The sequence below is a fragment of the Otolemur garnettii genome, unplaced genomic scaffold, assembly GCF_000181295.1.
Source record: "Otolemur garnettii isolate 467f Iridium unplaced genomic scaffold, OtoGar3 scaffold00143, whole genome shotgun sequence".
In the NCBI taxonomy this organism is placed as follows: domain Eukaryota; kingdom Metazoa; phylum Chordata; class Mammalia; order Primates; family Galagidae; genus Otolemur; species Otolemur garnettii.
Genome location: NW_003852538.1, coordinates 1,684,901 through 1,695,926, shown reverse-complemented (window position 1 = coordinate 1,695,926; position 11,026 = coordinate 1,684,901). Strand labels below are relative to the sequence as shown.

General features: G+C 44.0%; 1 protein-coding gene across 2 annotated transcripts in view; it reads right to left on the bottom strand.

Moving 5' to 3' along the window:
* The window catches only part of LGR5 (leucine rich repeat containing G protein-coupled receptor 5), a 152,421-nt gene that overhangs the window by 20,922 nt on the left and 120,473 nt on the right, over nucleotides 1–11,026 (bottom strand). For both annotated transcript variants that reach the window (XM_003798939.3, XM_023518638.1), the window contains exons 5-8: nucleotides 7,990–8,205; nucleotides 5,979–6,050; nucleotides 3,040–3,108; nucleotides 1,925–1,996 (exon numbers count right to left, since the gene is read on the bottom strand). In XM_003798939.3, the coding sequence (XP_003798987.1) occupies nucleotides 1,925–1,996; nucleotides 3,040–3,108; nucleotides 5,979–6,050; nucleotides 7,990–8,205 (429 nt within the window). The remainder of the gene's footprint in view (nucleotides 1–1,924; nucleotides 1,997–3,039; nucleotides 3,109–5,978; nucleotides 6,051–7,989; nucleotides 8,206–11,026) is intronic.

Below are 11,026 nucleotides of genomic sequence, written 5' to 3'. Positions count from 1 at the left end.
TTCCTGGGAGGTGACCCTGGTCTTCCTAGAAGGTGACCCTGCTCTTCCTGGGAGGGGACCCTGCTCTTCCTGGGAGGGGACCCTGCTCTTCCTGGAAGGTGACCCTGGTCTTCCTAGAAGGGGACCCTGATCTTCCTGGAAGGGGACCCTGCTCTTCCTGGGAGGTGACCTTGCTCTTCCTGTGAGGTGACCCTCCTCTTCCTGGGAGGTGACCCTGCTCTTCCTGGGAGGAGACCCTGCCAATGTGAAGGGAAGGGCATTAGCCTCATCCAGACTGGTGAAAATCCAGAAGTAACAGCTACCAGAGAGGCTATGCAAGTTGGATAAGAAGAGAATGTGGACAGGATGGAGACTGCAGAGGGAGAGAGAAGGACTGGGCAGCCAACTGAACATGGGGAACATTCACAGAAAGGGGGGTCCTCAGAGGGGCTGGTGGTAGCAAGAGATGGAAACAGATTCATGAACAAGGAGAGGGTGGTCCACACTGTCAAAGAGTGGGCAGAAGCACCAATAAAGGGGGGTGTCTGGTAGTTCTCAGGGGTATTAGCATATCAAAAGAGAGATTAAAAAGCAGTTCAGAGGCTGCAGAAAGTGGAGCACAGAGCAGCGTGCCAGCCACTTGAGACACAGACACTTTCCAGTGAGGACTGGAGTTTACTGTCAATACCCTTAAAACCTTTAGTTTGTCAAAATATTGCCAGAACATTTCAGAAACAATGAATAGGTTTTTTTCCTTTTCCAGTTGTTAGTGCTAATTGGGACCCCAGCTTATTTGTGACAGATGCCCCCTGGTTCAAGAAAGCCTTTCAGTCAAGTTGGCACAGACCCACAAGAAGTGCCCTGGAATCACGTTCAACAGTTGCTTTTTTTTGAGACAGAGCCTCAAGCTGTCACCCTGGGTAGAGTGCTGTGGCATCACAGCTCACAGCAACCTCTAACTCCTGGGCTCAAGCAATTTTCCTGCCTCTGCTTTCCAAGTAGCTGGGACTACAGGCACGTGCCACAACACCCAGCTATTTTTTGGTTGCAGCTGTCATTGTTGGCGGCCCAGGCTGGATTTGAACCTGCCAGCTCAGGTGTATGTGGCTGGTGCCTTAGCCGCTTGAGCCACAGGCGCGGAGCCTCAACAGTTGCTTTTACTGTTCTCAGTATTCGAGACCTCTCACCCGTGAACCCAGGCCAGAACTGCACCCCAAACTTGCCTTGGACAGGTGTCTTCTAACTAAGGGCCACCCTAATACGTACACATTTTCATCTTCCTATGTATCTATATATCATCAATCTTCTGTCTGCTCTAAATGTAAAACATAAAATTAGTTACATATAGTTGGTAGCTATAACACCATTTTATTCTTTTATGGCATATAAATCCTAGTATACACCTTTCTAGAACATATATGCCCTTCTAGAATTGTATCCCAATTTGTATAAATGTGACTCAGTGCTTGGGCTTGATAATAAATGAAAATAGAAACTTAGCATAAAACAGTATAAAACCTCTATCAGCCATGTAGGCTGGGTTATTGCGCGTTTGTGTATAATAATCTGTGTTTCTATACTTATGTTTAAGTTCTAAATGAGTATGCGGTTTTGACATTAATGCTCTAAAAATCAGTTTTATTCCATAGAAGCCAGATAATCAAAAGCATTTCACGAAAATACTGTGAAATGAGATAAGGCATCTGAAGAATTATGCTTAATGCATAATTCACTGTATATCAGATCCTAAAAAAGTCAGAATGTTTTATATTATTTCCATGTTCAGCTAAAACCTGGAAAAGCACATCCATATATACCTTTCTGTATAAATTCTTAAATCGAGACAAGACTCAGGCAAATATAGAATATTCATTGCATTATGTTTTAAAGTGCCATATACACTATCCTTTAGGATGGAAAAACCAAATGCATTATGGAAACTTACATTGTAATCAGAGAAGGGTTGCCTACAAATGCTTTCTCAGGTATCGACCTGATATTGTTGCTATGAAATCCTCTAGGAAGAGAAAAAAACAATTTACAGAATATCATGCATGGGGTAAAATTATTCAAAAGTTTATTCCACCCCACGGTAATAATCAGCATCTTTAGTAACCAGAGAGCAAGGTTAAATTCCTCTCTGCATCTTGAAACTTACAAGCCTTTATTTACTCTCTAGGAAAAAAAAGAAATCACAAGCTGTCATCTTGAAAGAGTAATAAAGAATCCGACTCTAACTGCACTGCATGGAAACTTACAATCTAGTGTCATACAAAGAAAATCCATTTATGAATGTTCAATAAAGCATCAACAGCCTGAGAGAGTGGAACCATCTCAGCAGAGAGGATTATGATCACTCCTCAGGACCCCAGGAGGAGAGAAAATTGACTTAAGCTTCAGTAAAGTAGAGATTTCTTATGAGGACAAGATGTCCCAGCTCAAAGGAAGGTGCCCCTGCTCAGAGTCTGTAGTAACAAAAGGATTCTCGGCTGTTGATGTGAACATTGTCTGAATGGCAGAGGAGTAGACTTAATATTCTTTGGTTCTGATCTGGGCCTGTGGCTGCGTGACCCGTTCCATGTGGGTTTTGACTGTGCACCCTGTGTCGGTCAGGTCTCGGTGGCAATGTGTTTGCGAGGCACATACAGTTGTAGTCATCTAGTTCTGGACTCACATAACCTAGAAATGTTCAGGTTTTTAGAAATGCTCAGCAAGTAACCAAATTTCATTATAGTTCTTCTACAAGTCTTATAAAGTATATAAGTGTTGGGGGAGTATGCATGGCTTAGGAACAGAGAAAAGGGTATGGCTTAGAGAAATATATATTGATACATACATATTTAATATACATAACATGGAGAACCATCAGAAGCAAAAAATATCACCTCTGATACTTGTGGGGACAGAATCAATTAATAAATATTTTAAGTGTACTTAACTGTATTATTTGTATAACTTTAAACGTTTTTTAGCAAATCATTTCATGTATAATAATCATGCATTTTAAAATAGATTCACAAAGAATAAAGTTGTCCCATTTAAACTGTCCTAAGTACTTACAGTTCTTTGAGGTTGGAGAGTGTCCTAATTGCAGTGGGAAATTCATCAAGGTTATTGTAATTTAAATCTCTGAAAATGAGTAAATAGAATTTTCAGCTTTTCATTTAGAAATTCACATATACAATATTTACAAGGAAAGTTAAATGTTATTCCAAAGGCCCTGCATCGCTGATGCAAGTTCTCGGCCCTGTTCTTTATGGAGAGAGATTTTCTTGGCTTTCTGACAACTAACATGCCATAACTATCTGCATTAAAAGGGTCATTAGGCTGATCTGGAGACATTTCAGACTCCAGGCTCTATGGCAGTAGTGCATTTAAAAAACGGAGGGAACAGTAAGCGGCCTTCACTTTAAGGCATGGGATGCTCAGCAGGTGTTGACAGCTTGCTGACACAGGTCCCTGGAATCGCTCTCTTCTGGGGACTCCTGGATCACGCCCCCTTTCTTGTTTCCTCCTTCACCCTCTTGGAGACAGGATATCTTGGAGGACTGTTTTGTCCCTGACTCCCATAAAGTGCCCGCGATCCTGCCCAATCCGCGGTCCAGGATGAGCTCTGCTTCTGGAGAAGTTTATACAGGGTACTCTCAGGAAGAACATCTGGTCTAGACTTTCCTCAGGGTCACAAATGGTGCAGATCAGAAGGAAGCTATTTTCCTTGATGGGTGCAGGAAACCTCTATTATCCCTCATGCACAGAGATGAAATGGCCAAACAATCTCAAGTCTTTAGTTTCTCTCTCTGTTATGACACAACTAGCTTTCAATTCCATTACTCACAAGGATTTTATAGACTTATTCCACCTTGAATCTGCATCTTCCTACAGAGTAATTGCCCCCAGTCTCTGGGAATGGCAGACTTCCCAGATGACGCATGAAAACCTTTTGGTCAAGCAATCAGATGTGGTTAGAAGCTCCTCTGTGTAGAAGAATTGCTATTTAATCTTAAGAGACAGATAATTTGAGTTAAACATGAATCAGGATTTCTACTTGTCTGGCACAAACCATCCTTAAGCTACACTGCAGGCAGGAAACTTTTCTTCCTGTTTGTAAATCTCTCCAGATGCTCGGTTATGATTAAATGAGGAGTGGGCCCTTATAAATCGCTTGGATTTCTACTGAGGGTAGGAAAGGCTGGGAATAACCAATTTACTTGTCCTCTGTGGCCCTGGGCGTGATGGGGGAGGGGAGACAGTCAGAAACACTGAATTCTGCCCTGAAATGTTTTCTTCTATGGTGTTTATATGCAATCCCCAGTCCTGACCCCAAACACAGAGGAAAATGAAAGATGTGGAAATACCCAGCGAAGCCCATCTTGAGTTTAGTTCCTGTTGTCAAGAGGTCTGCACCGTGATTTTGATTGCTACGATTCCCCCACCCAGCCCTCTGTAGACAGGAGAGAAGGTCTAATTCTTGCTAGCAGCTTGATGGGAACTGCTTGGCTGTGCCATCGAGTTGATACCAACGTCCTGCCTGGACTAAGTTCATCTTTGGCACCTAAGAGGAGACAGAGAGTGACTTAAATAACCCCGAAAAAAGAGCTTTCAGTGCTCACTGTAGGATCACCAGTAACAGGTGCTCCCTGAGGACATGAGTGGACCTCTAGACCTGGTTAGAAGCTAAACTGACCATCTATGAATTGCTAAGCTCTGCGTGCAAATGATCAGTGGGTTCCAGGGCCGGAGGAGAAGTGGCCGCTGGTCCCTCGCCTTTTGCTCTCTGGTCACAGCCAGCATTGGAGGCTCAGTGCCAAGTGTGACTGATTGCACTTGAGTATTAAAAACGTGGGGCTTGGAAGGGGGCACGGCTGTCACTCCACTCTTATCATACCTTTCTCATTCAGCCAAAAGGGCAATAAAGGACACTCCTCCCCTGGGAGATGTCTGGGCCCTGTTGTGGCACGCCACACCCTTGCCTTGGTGCTGGGAGACATGTAGAATATGTTGGCTGGCCGGACCCTATTTTTACTACAAGTGCCAATTAGGAACTTCATTTTTGACCTACTCTTTGAAAGAAGCATTTTTTTTTTTTTAAAGAGACAGAGTCTCACTTTATCACCCTCAGTAGAGTGCTGTGATGTCACAGCTCACAGCAACCTCCTAACTCTTGGGCTTAGGCGATTCTCTAGCCTCAGCCTCCCAAGTAGCTGGGACTACAGGCGCCCACCACAACCCGGCTATTTTTGGTTGTAGTTTGGCCGGGGCCGGGTTCAAACCCACCACCCTTGGTATATGGGGCCGGTGCCCTACACACTGAGCCACAGGCACCACCCTGGAAGAAGCATTTAGTGGTAAAAATGTATTTCAGAATTGGACTAGCAAAGGAAGCAAATCCCAACTCTGCCACCACTTATGTCATGCAGGTGGAATAACCTGATCTCACTAGAGCCTGGAATAAGAGTCATGGCTGCTCTCAGAGGAAGCTCGTGAGAAGCCAGGGGCTCTGGGTCGCATCTGACCACAGATACACTCAGTAGATGGTAATTATTATGGCTTTTTAGTCTTATGTGTTGCTTTAGGGTGAAACCTCACTATTTCCCAGTAAGTCACCTGTTAGCTTTGGAGTGAAGACTCCGGCACTGGCCTGGTCTGCGCCCTCTCATTCAGCAGGGAGGACAGGACTTAGAAGCAGTGAGCCTGAGTGATGACAACTGACCCTGACAGAGAACACACAGCCCGAAGCAAACTGTCACTGCTCAGCAGAGAACATCTCATTTAACTTATAATGACTGCAATTTATTTCTCTCATTAGATTAAAATAAAATCTCAGCTTTCTTGTTGAGCTCCATGGGGGCTGTGTGTAAGATAAAGCCACTGTAAATGTCTGTGTAAAGCTCAGGCAATTAACCAACCAAACAGCAAGTGTGGCTTTCTGGCTATTTCAATTCCTTCAGAATATTCATGAAAACACTGAAAAAGGGGAAACAAACAGAAGGTCAACTCACAGAGTCTCTAGGCTGTGGAGCCCATCAAAGCATTTCTTTCCCAGGGAGTGGATTCTATTGTTATGGAGATGTCTGCAAGAGAACATTTCTGAGAGTCACGCAGGCACACTGCACACAGGCACGACATTTCGATTGCTTAAATCAAAAGGAACTTATACTAAAGAATGCACTTTTTATAATAAATGACATTACATTTTAAAAAAGCTATATTCTCCATTCACTCATATCACAGATGATTCTGTATGACAGAATTTAAAAGGAAGTCATAATTTTGCTGTTTGGGTTTGGGATATCAGGTTGTGTATAAACATTTGATCAACACAAACGATGGAAGTAGACTCAGGTTTTCCAGCATATTTTTCCAGCTTAGGTTGTTCAGCATGGTTTTGGGATGTCGGATGTAAGCAGAGATATTAACACTGAGACAGAGGAGGTTAAAGGGAAGGTCCTAGGTATACTACACACATTTTCTATTAGTGTTGAGGGCATATGATGGCTACGTCCTCAGCGTGGGGCCACAGTCAACAGGAAACAACTATTTTAGCCACAAGGAATGGTGATCAGTTATTTTGGCTGCCCAAGGAGATTAGTTATCTTGACACAGTATTAACCTGTATAACGTCCTCCTTAGCTCGCTCAACTGGTAAGTCAGGTCAGAACCAGTGAGAACAGCTGCGTGTATAAACTGAAAACTGGACCCACTCCCAAAGGGAGTTTGAAAAATAGGCTTAAGGAGGGCAGGGTGAAAAAGAATAGCTGGATTTGGTTTTTCCCAGATCTATTTCCTCTAGTGGAGGAAGAAAATTGAGGCATACGCCCAGCTTCTGATGGGTCAGTGGTGTCATCTTTATATGAGAAATTCAGTATAGAAATTTGTTAATATCGCCAAAAAATTTCTTTTGCTTTCAGACTAGGATTTTTGCTCTAATAAATAAACTTTCATTTAGGTGAGATCTATGTGACATTCACTAAAGATCTTCTGTATGCAATATAAAAAGAAAGGGATTGAAGAGACCCTGAGAAGATGAGTAAGATGTTTGTCAGTCCTCAAAGGTGTGTCTCCTACAGTGCAGGGACGGGTTGTAACCAAGCAATCCAGGGGGTGGGTGAAGGCAGAGGTGGGTCTGGGACGGGCATGAAGCAGTGGGAGAAATGGTGAGAAGACGCTTTCCTCCTTGACCGGCTATTATGTCCCATATGTGGAGGAATATTGCTACATTCTTAGCAAAGAAAACTGGGTATGTTTTAAACTATTACTTTTTGAAATCATCTTGACTTCTTCAAATAATAAAATCTAGACAAATTGGGGGAGAAATAGTTATGCAAATGCATAACTCACTGACAAGGGTTTGTTTTCAGTTTTCTTTCCTTGGTAAGGATTCAAGAAGTTGCACTCTGGGAGGCTGAGGTGAGTGGATCACTTGAGCTCAGGAGTTTGAGACCAGCCTGAGCAAGAGTGAGACCCTGTCTCTACCAAAAATAGAAAAACTAGCTGGTCATTATGGTAGACAATCGCAGTTCTAGCTACTCAGGAGGCTGAGCTTAGCCAGGAGTTTGAAGTTACTGTGAGCTATGATGCCACAGTGCTCTACCCATGAGGACAGAGTAAGACTCTATTTCAAAAGAAAAAAAAAAGAATAATGAATAATAAGAAGAGCATCTTTCAATTTGACCTGAATTATCATTTGTTATAAAAAATATAGAATTTTTATTCACTTAGGTTACTTACTGTACTAATTATGCAATGTGGTGATTACTTGTGCAATATACAATAGGCTCCCCTAAGGCAGAGGTCGCATTTATTAACTTGTATACCGGGGTGCCTGGCACTTAGCAGGTGCTCACTGCGTGTTAAGTCACTTACACAAATGTTACATTTATAAGTGGCTGAGGATTCTTTCCTCCCTTGAAATATGCCATTCATGCTTTGAAGGGCCAGCGATTTTAAGGCCAAGGTCTTACAGTGAACTTGGAAACTGTTAAAAGAGATAGTAAAATCAATAAAACTTACAGAACGACCAGGCTGGAGAGGTTTCCAAAGGCATAGTCTGGTATGTGGTGTATTTTGTTCAGGGCCAAGGTCATGGCCTGTAATGCTGATAAACTTCTGAAAGCCTGGACAGGGATTTCTGTCAAAGCGTTGTCATCTAGCCACAGGTGCCTCAGGGAATGCAGGCTGGTGAAGCAGCCAGGGGGCACGTAGCTGATGTGGTTGGCATCCAGACGCCTGTGGGAAGAAGAAAGCAAGAATGGACAGGAAGGCAAAGTCCAGGCAGAGGGCAGATGCTGAGGAAGAGTCTCTCGCCTGCAGTTATACTGTCACCCTGGGTAGAGTGCCATAGTATCATTACAGCTCACTGCAACCTCCAACTCTTGGACTCAAGTGCTCCTCTTGCCTCAGTCTTCTCAGTAGCTGGGAATACAGGTGCCCACAACCACGTCCAGCTAGTTTTTCTATTTTTAGTAGAGACAAGGTCTCACTGTTACTTAGGCTGGTTTCAAACTCCTGAGCTCCAGGGCTCCACCTGCCTCAGCCTCCCAAAGAGCTGGGATTACAGGAGTGAAGCACCGTGCTTGGCGGCCATCTCCTGCTTTCTGCTCTCCTGGTAAGCTCTCCTTCTCACTCATGGGAGAGGAGCAGCACCATGGCTATTTAGGGCCCTGGCTCTCACATTCCAGGGTGCTATGACTGTCCTCTGTGGGTAACCTTTCACGCACGGAGGTGTGAAGTTTCCGCCTGGCGATCCCTCCTCTTTCCTTTCCAGCAGGTGGACACACTCGTCCTCCCACCTACCCAGGCCAAGTGAATGCCTTTGCTTTCCTGGACTGTCGTGAACACACTAATCATACTATTCTACTGGTTTGCTCAGTAAGCTCTGGGAAAGGTTACTTCCATATTTAAAGGAACTGAATACTTTTTTAAGAACTTCTGAGAGACCTGCCTCAGGGAGGGCGGGGGCAGCCTACCCTCCTCTCAGTACAGTGCCCCGAAGCCTCAAAGCTGCTGGCTTTCTTGCTCATCCTAACCATTTCCATCGGCAGATGTTGGTTTTTCTGATATTTTAAATGAATAATAATATTAGCAGGCCAGGCAGGTGACATGGTGGCTCACGCCTGGAATCCTTGCACTTCAGGAGACCAAGGTGGGGGACCGTTTGAGCCCCGGGTTGGAGGCTGCAGTGAGCTGTCCTCTTGCCACCGTACTTCAGTCTGGGTGAAAGTGACCTTGACTTAGAAAAACAAACAAAACCCAGGGGCTTTCCAGATTTGCTTTTGCTTCCTTTCCCCACATTTTGTCCCCCCACCCCGTCTTTAAATGGGGAAATACGTCTAAAAATACGCCTGGTTAATGAGCTGTTGCAGCCGCAGAGCCAGCAGAGGGAGTGCAACGCACTGATCTTACCTCCTTCCAGCATAACCAGGGGTGTTAATTAAAACTCCCTAACTTTTCTTATGGAAGTGACAAAACCCACGCAGGGTGCACATTTCTGTAAGGTGCACAGACGGCAGAACCACCACCGTCACTCAGGCTGCAGCTCCCGACAGCCCCCCCAGCTGCCTTTCAGACTCTCATGTTTGTGTGTCCAAACTTAGAATCAAAAAAAAAAAAAAAAAAAAAAAAAAAAAAAAAAGAAGGGTTGCATTTTAAGCAGTCCAAGAATTAGGAACTAGGATTAGAAAATCACGAGTGGATTTTGAAAAATGTTTTTGGAAGCATTTAAGACTAAACAGATGTAGGAAGCACCTCAGGATCCCAAAACAATCCCCTGAAAGCCAAAGTGAGACAGTTTAGAGCTAATCTCCACAGAAAGCAGCTGCCTCACTTTGGGTCACTGGTGTCACTCTGGTTGTCCTCTGGGTCTTACTTCTACTGGCCGAATGGGAATAAGTGATACCTTAAGGGCCCTGGGCTAAGTTTGGATAATAAGTGAGATAAAAGTTACTTGGGACAAATTTGAAGAGCAGGATGTCATAGCCCGTTCCCAATTACATATCTAGTGGGAGAGCTGCCCCTGGGGCAATGGAAACACAGCCGCCACACAGCTCCAGGCTCTGTCAACAAAGGGGCTGGGAGATACTTAGGAAAACTCCACCCCGGCTCCTTCCTTTCTCCAGCAACACCACGCTCGGCCTCTGTTCACTGAAGGCATAATTTCATCAGAGGATGATGAGGAGGGGAGTGTTTTTGTTTGACTAAAAGTAAAGCCCATATTTGCAAACACTTCTTAACTCTTGAGCTGACTAAAGAAGGGAGACTTTATAATATGAGCGTCATGTTTTAAGCTGACATATTGTGTAATGATTGCCAGTTGCTCATGCACTGAAACTGTCAGTGGCTTCTAAAAGTCTTGAAAATGACAGATGTGAATGTTCAGTGCAAAGGCTGAGGTACATTTATGGAGAGTCTTCCTCAGCGTCTCCTCAGAGGCTTGTCTTCTTTGGCATTTTAAGTTGCTACCAAAATTTCTGCCGTGTCTTGAAGTGACCCTGCGATCAGTTCCCAGTGTCATTAAGTCTTTTTCTCTGGACAGGTATCATTTAGGAATCACTTTTCTACCCCGTAGGAAAAAAAGGCTGTAGTCTGGCCTCCATACTGTTATCTTACACCACTTTGCTATCTGAAATGAAATGAGTAAGACAGAATAATTAATTTTTCAGCTTCTTAACACTCCAAATACTAATATTTCCAGGCCTAAAACTCAAAAACACAGGCCATCAGATGTTCTGAGTACAGCATTAAAATGTCTCTGTACTAAAAAATTTCTTCATTTAAGAAGCTCTTGATATGGGGGCTCACACCTATAATTCTAGCATTCTGGGAGGCTGAGGCAGGTGGATTGCTTGAGCTTGGGAGTTTGAGACCAGCCTGAGCAAGAGTGAGACAGTAGCTCTACTAAAAATAGAAAAACTAGCCAGGTGTTGTGGCAGGTTAATAGCACTCTGGAAGGCTCAGGTGGCTGGATCATCTGAGCTCAGGAGTTTGAGACCAGCCTGAGGAAAAGTGAGACCCCATCTCTACTAAAAATAGAAAAACCAGCTGGACATTG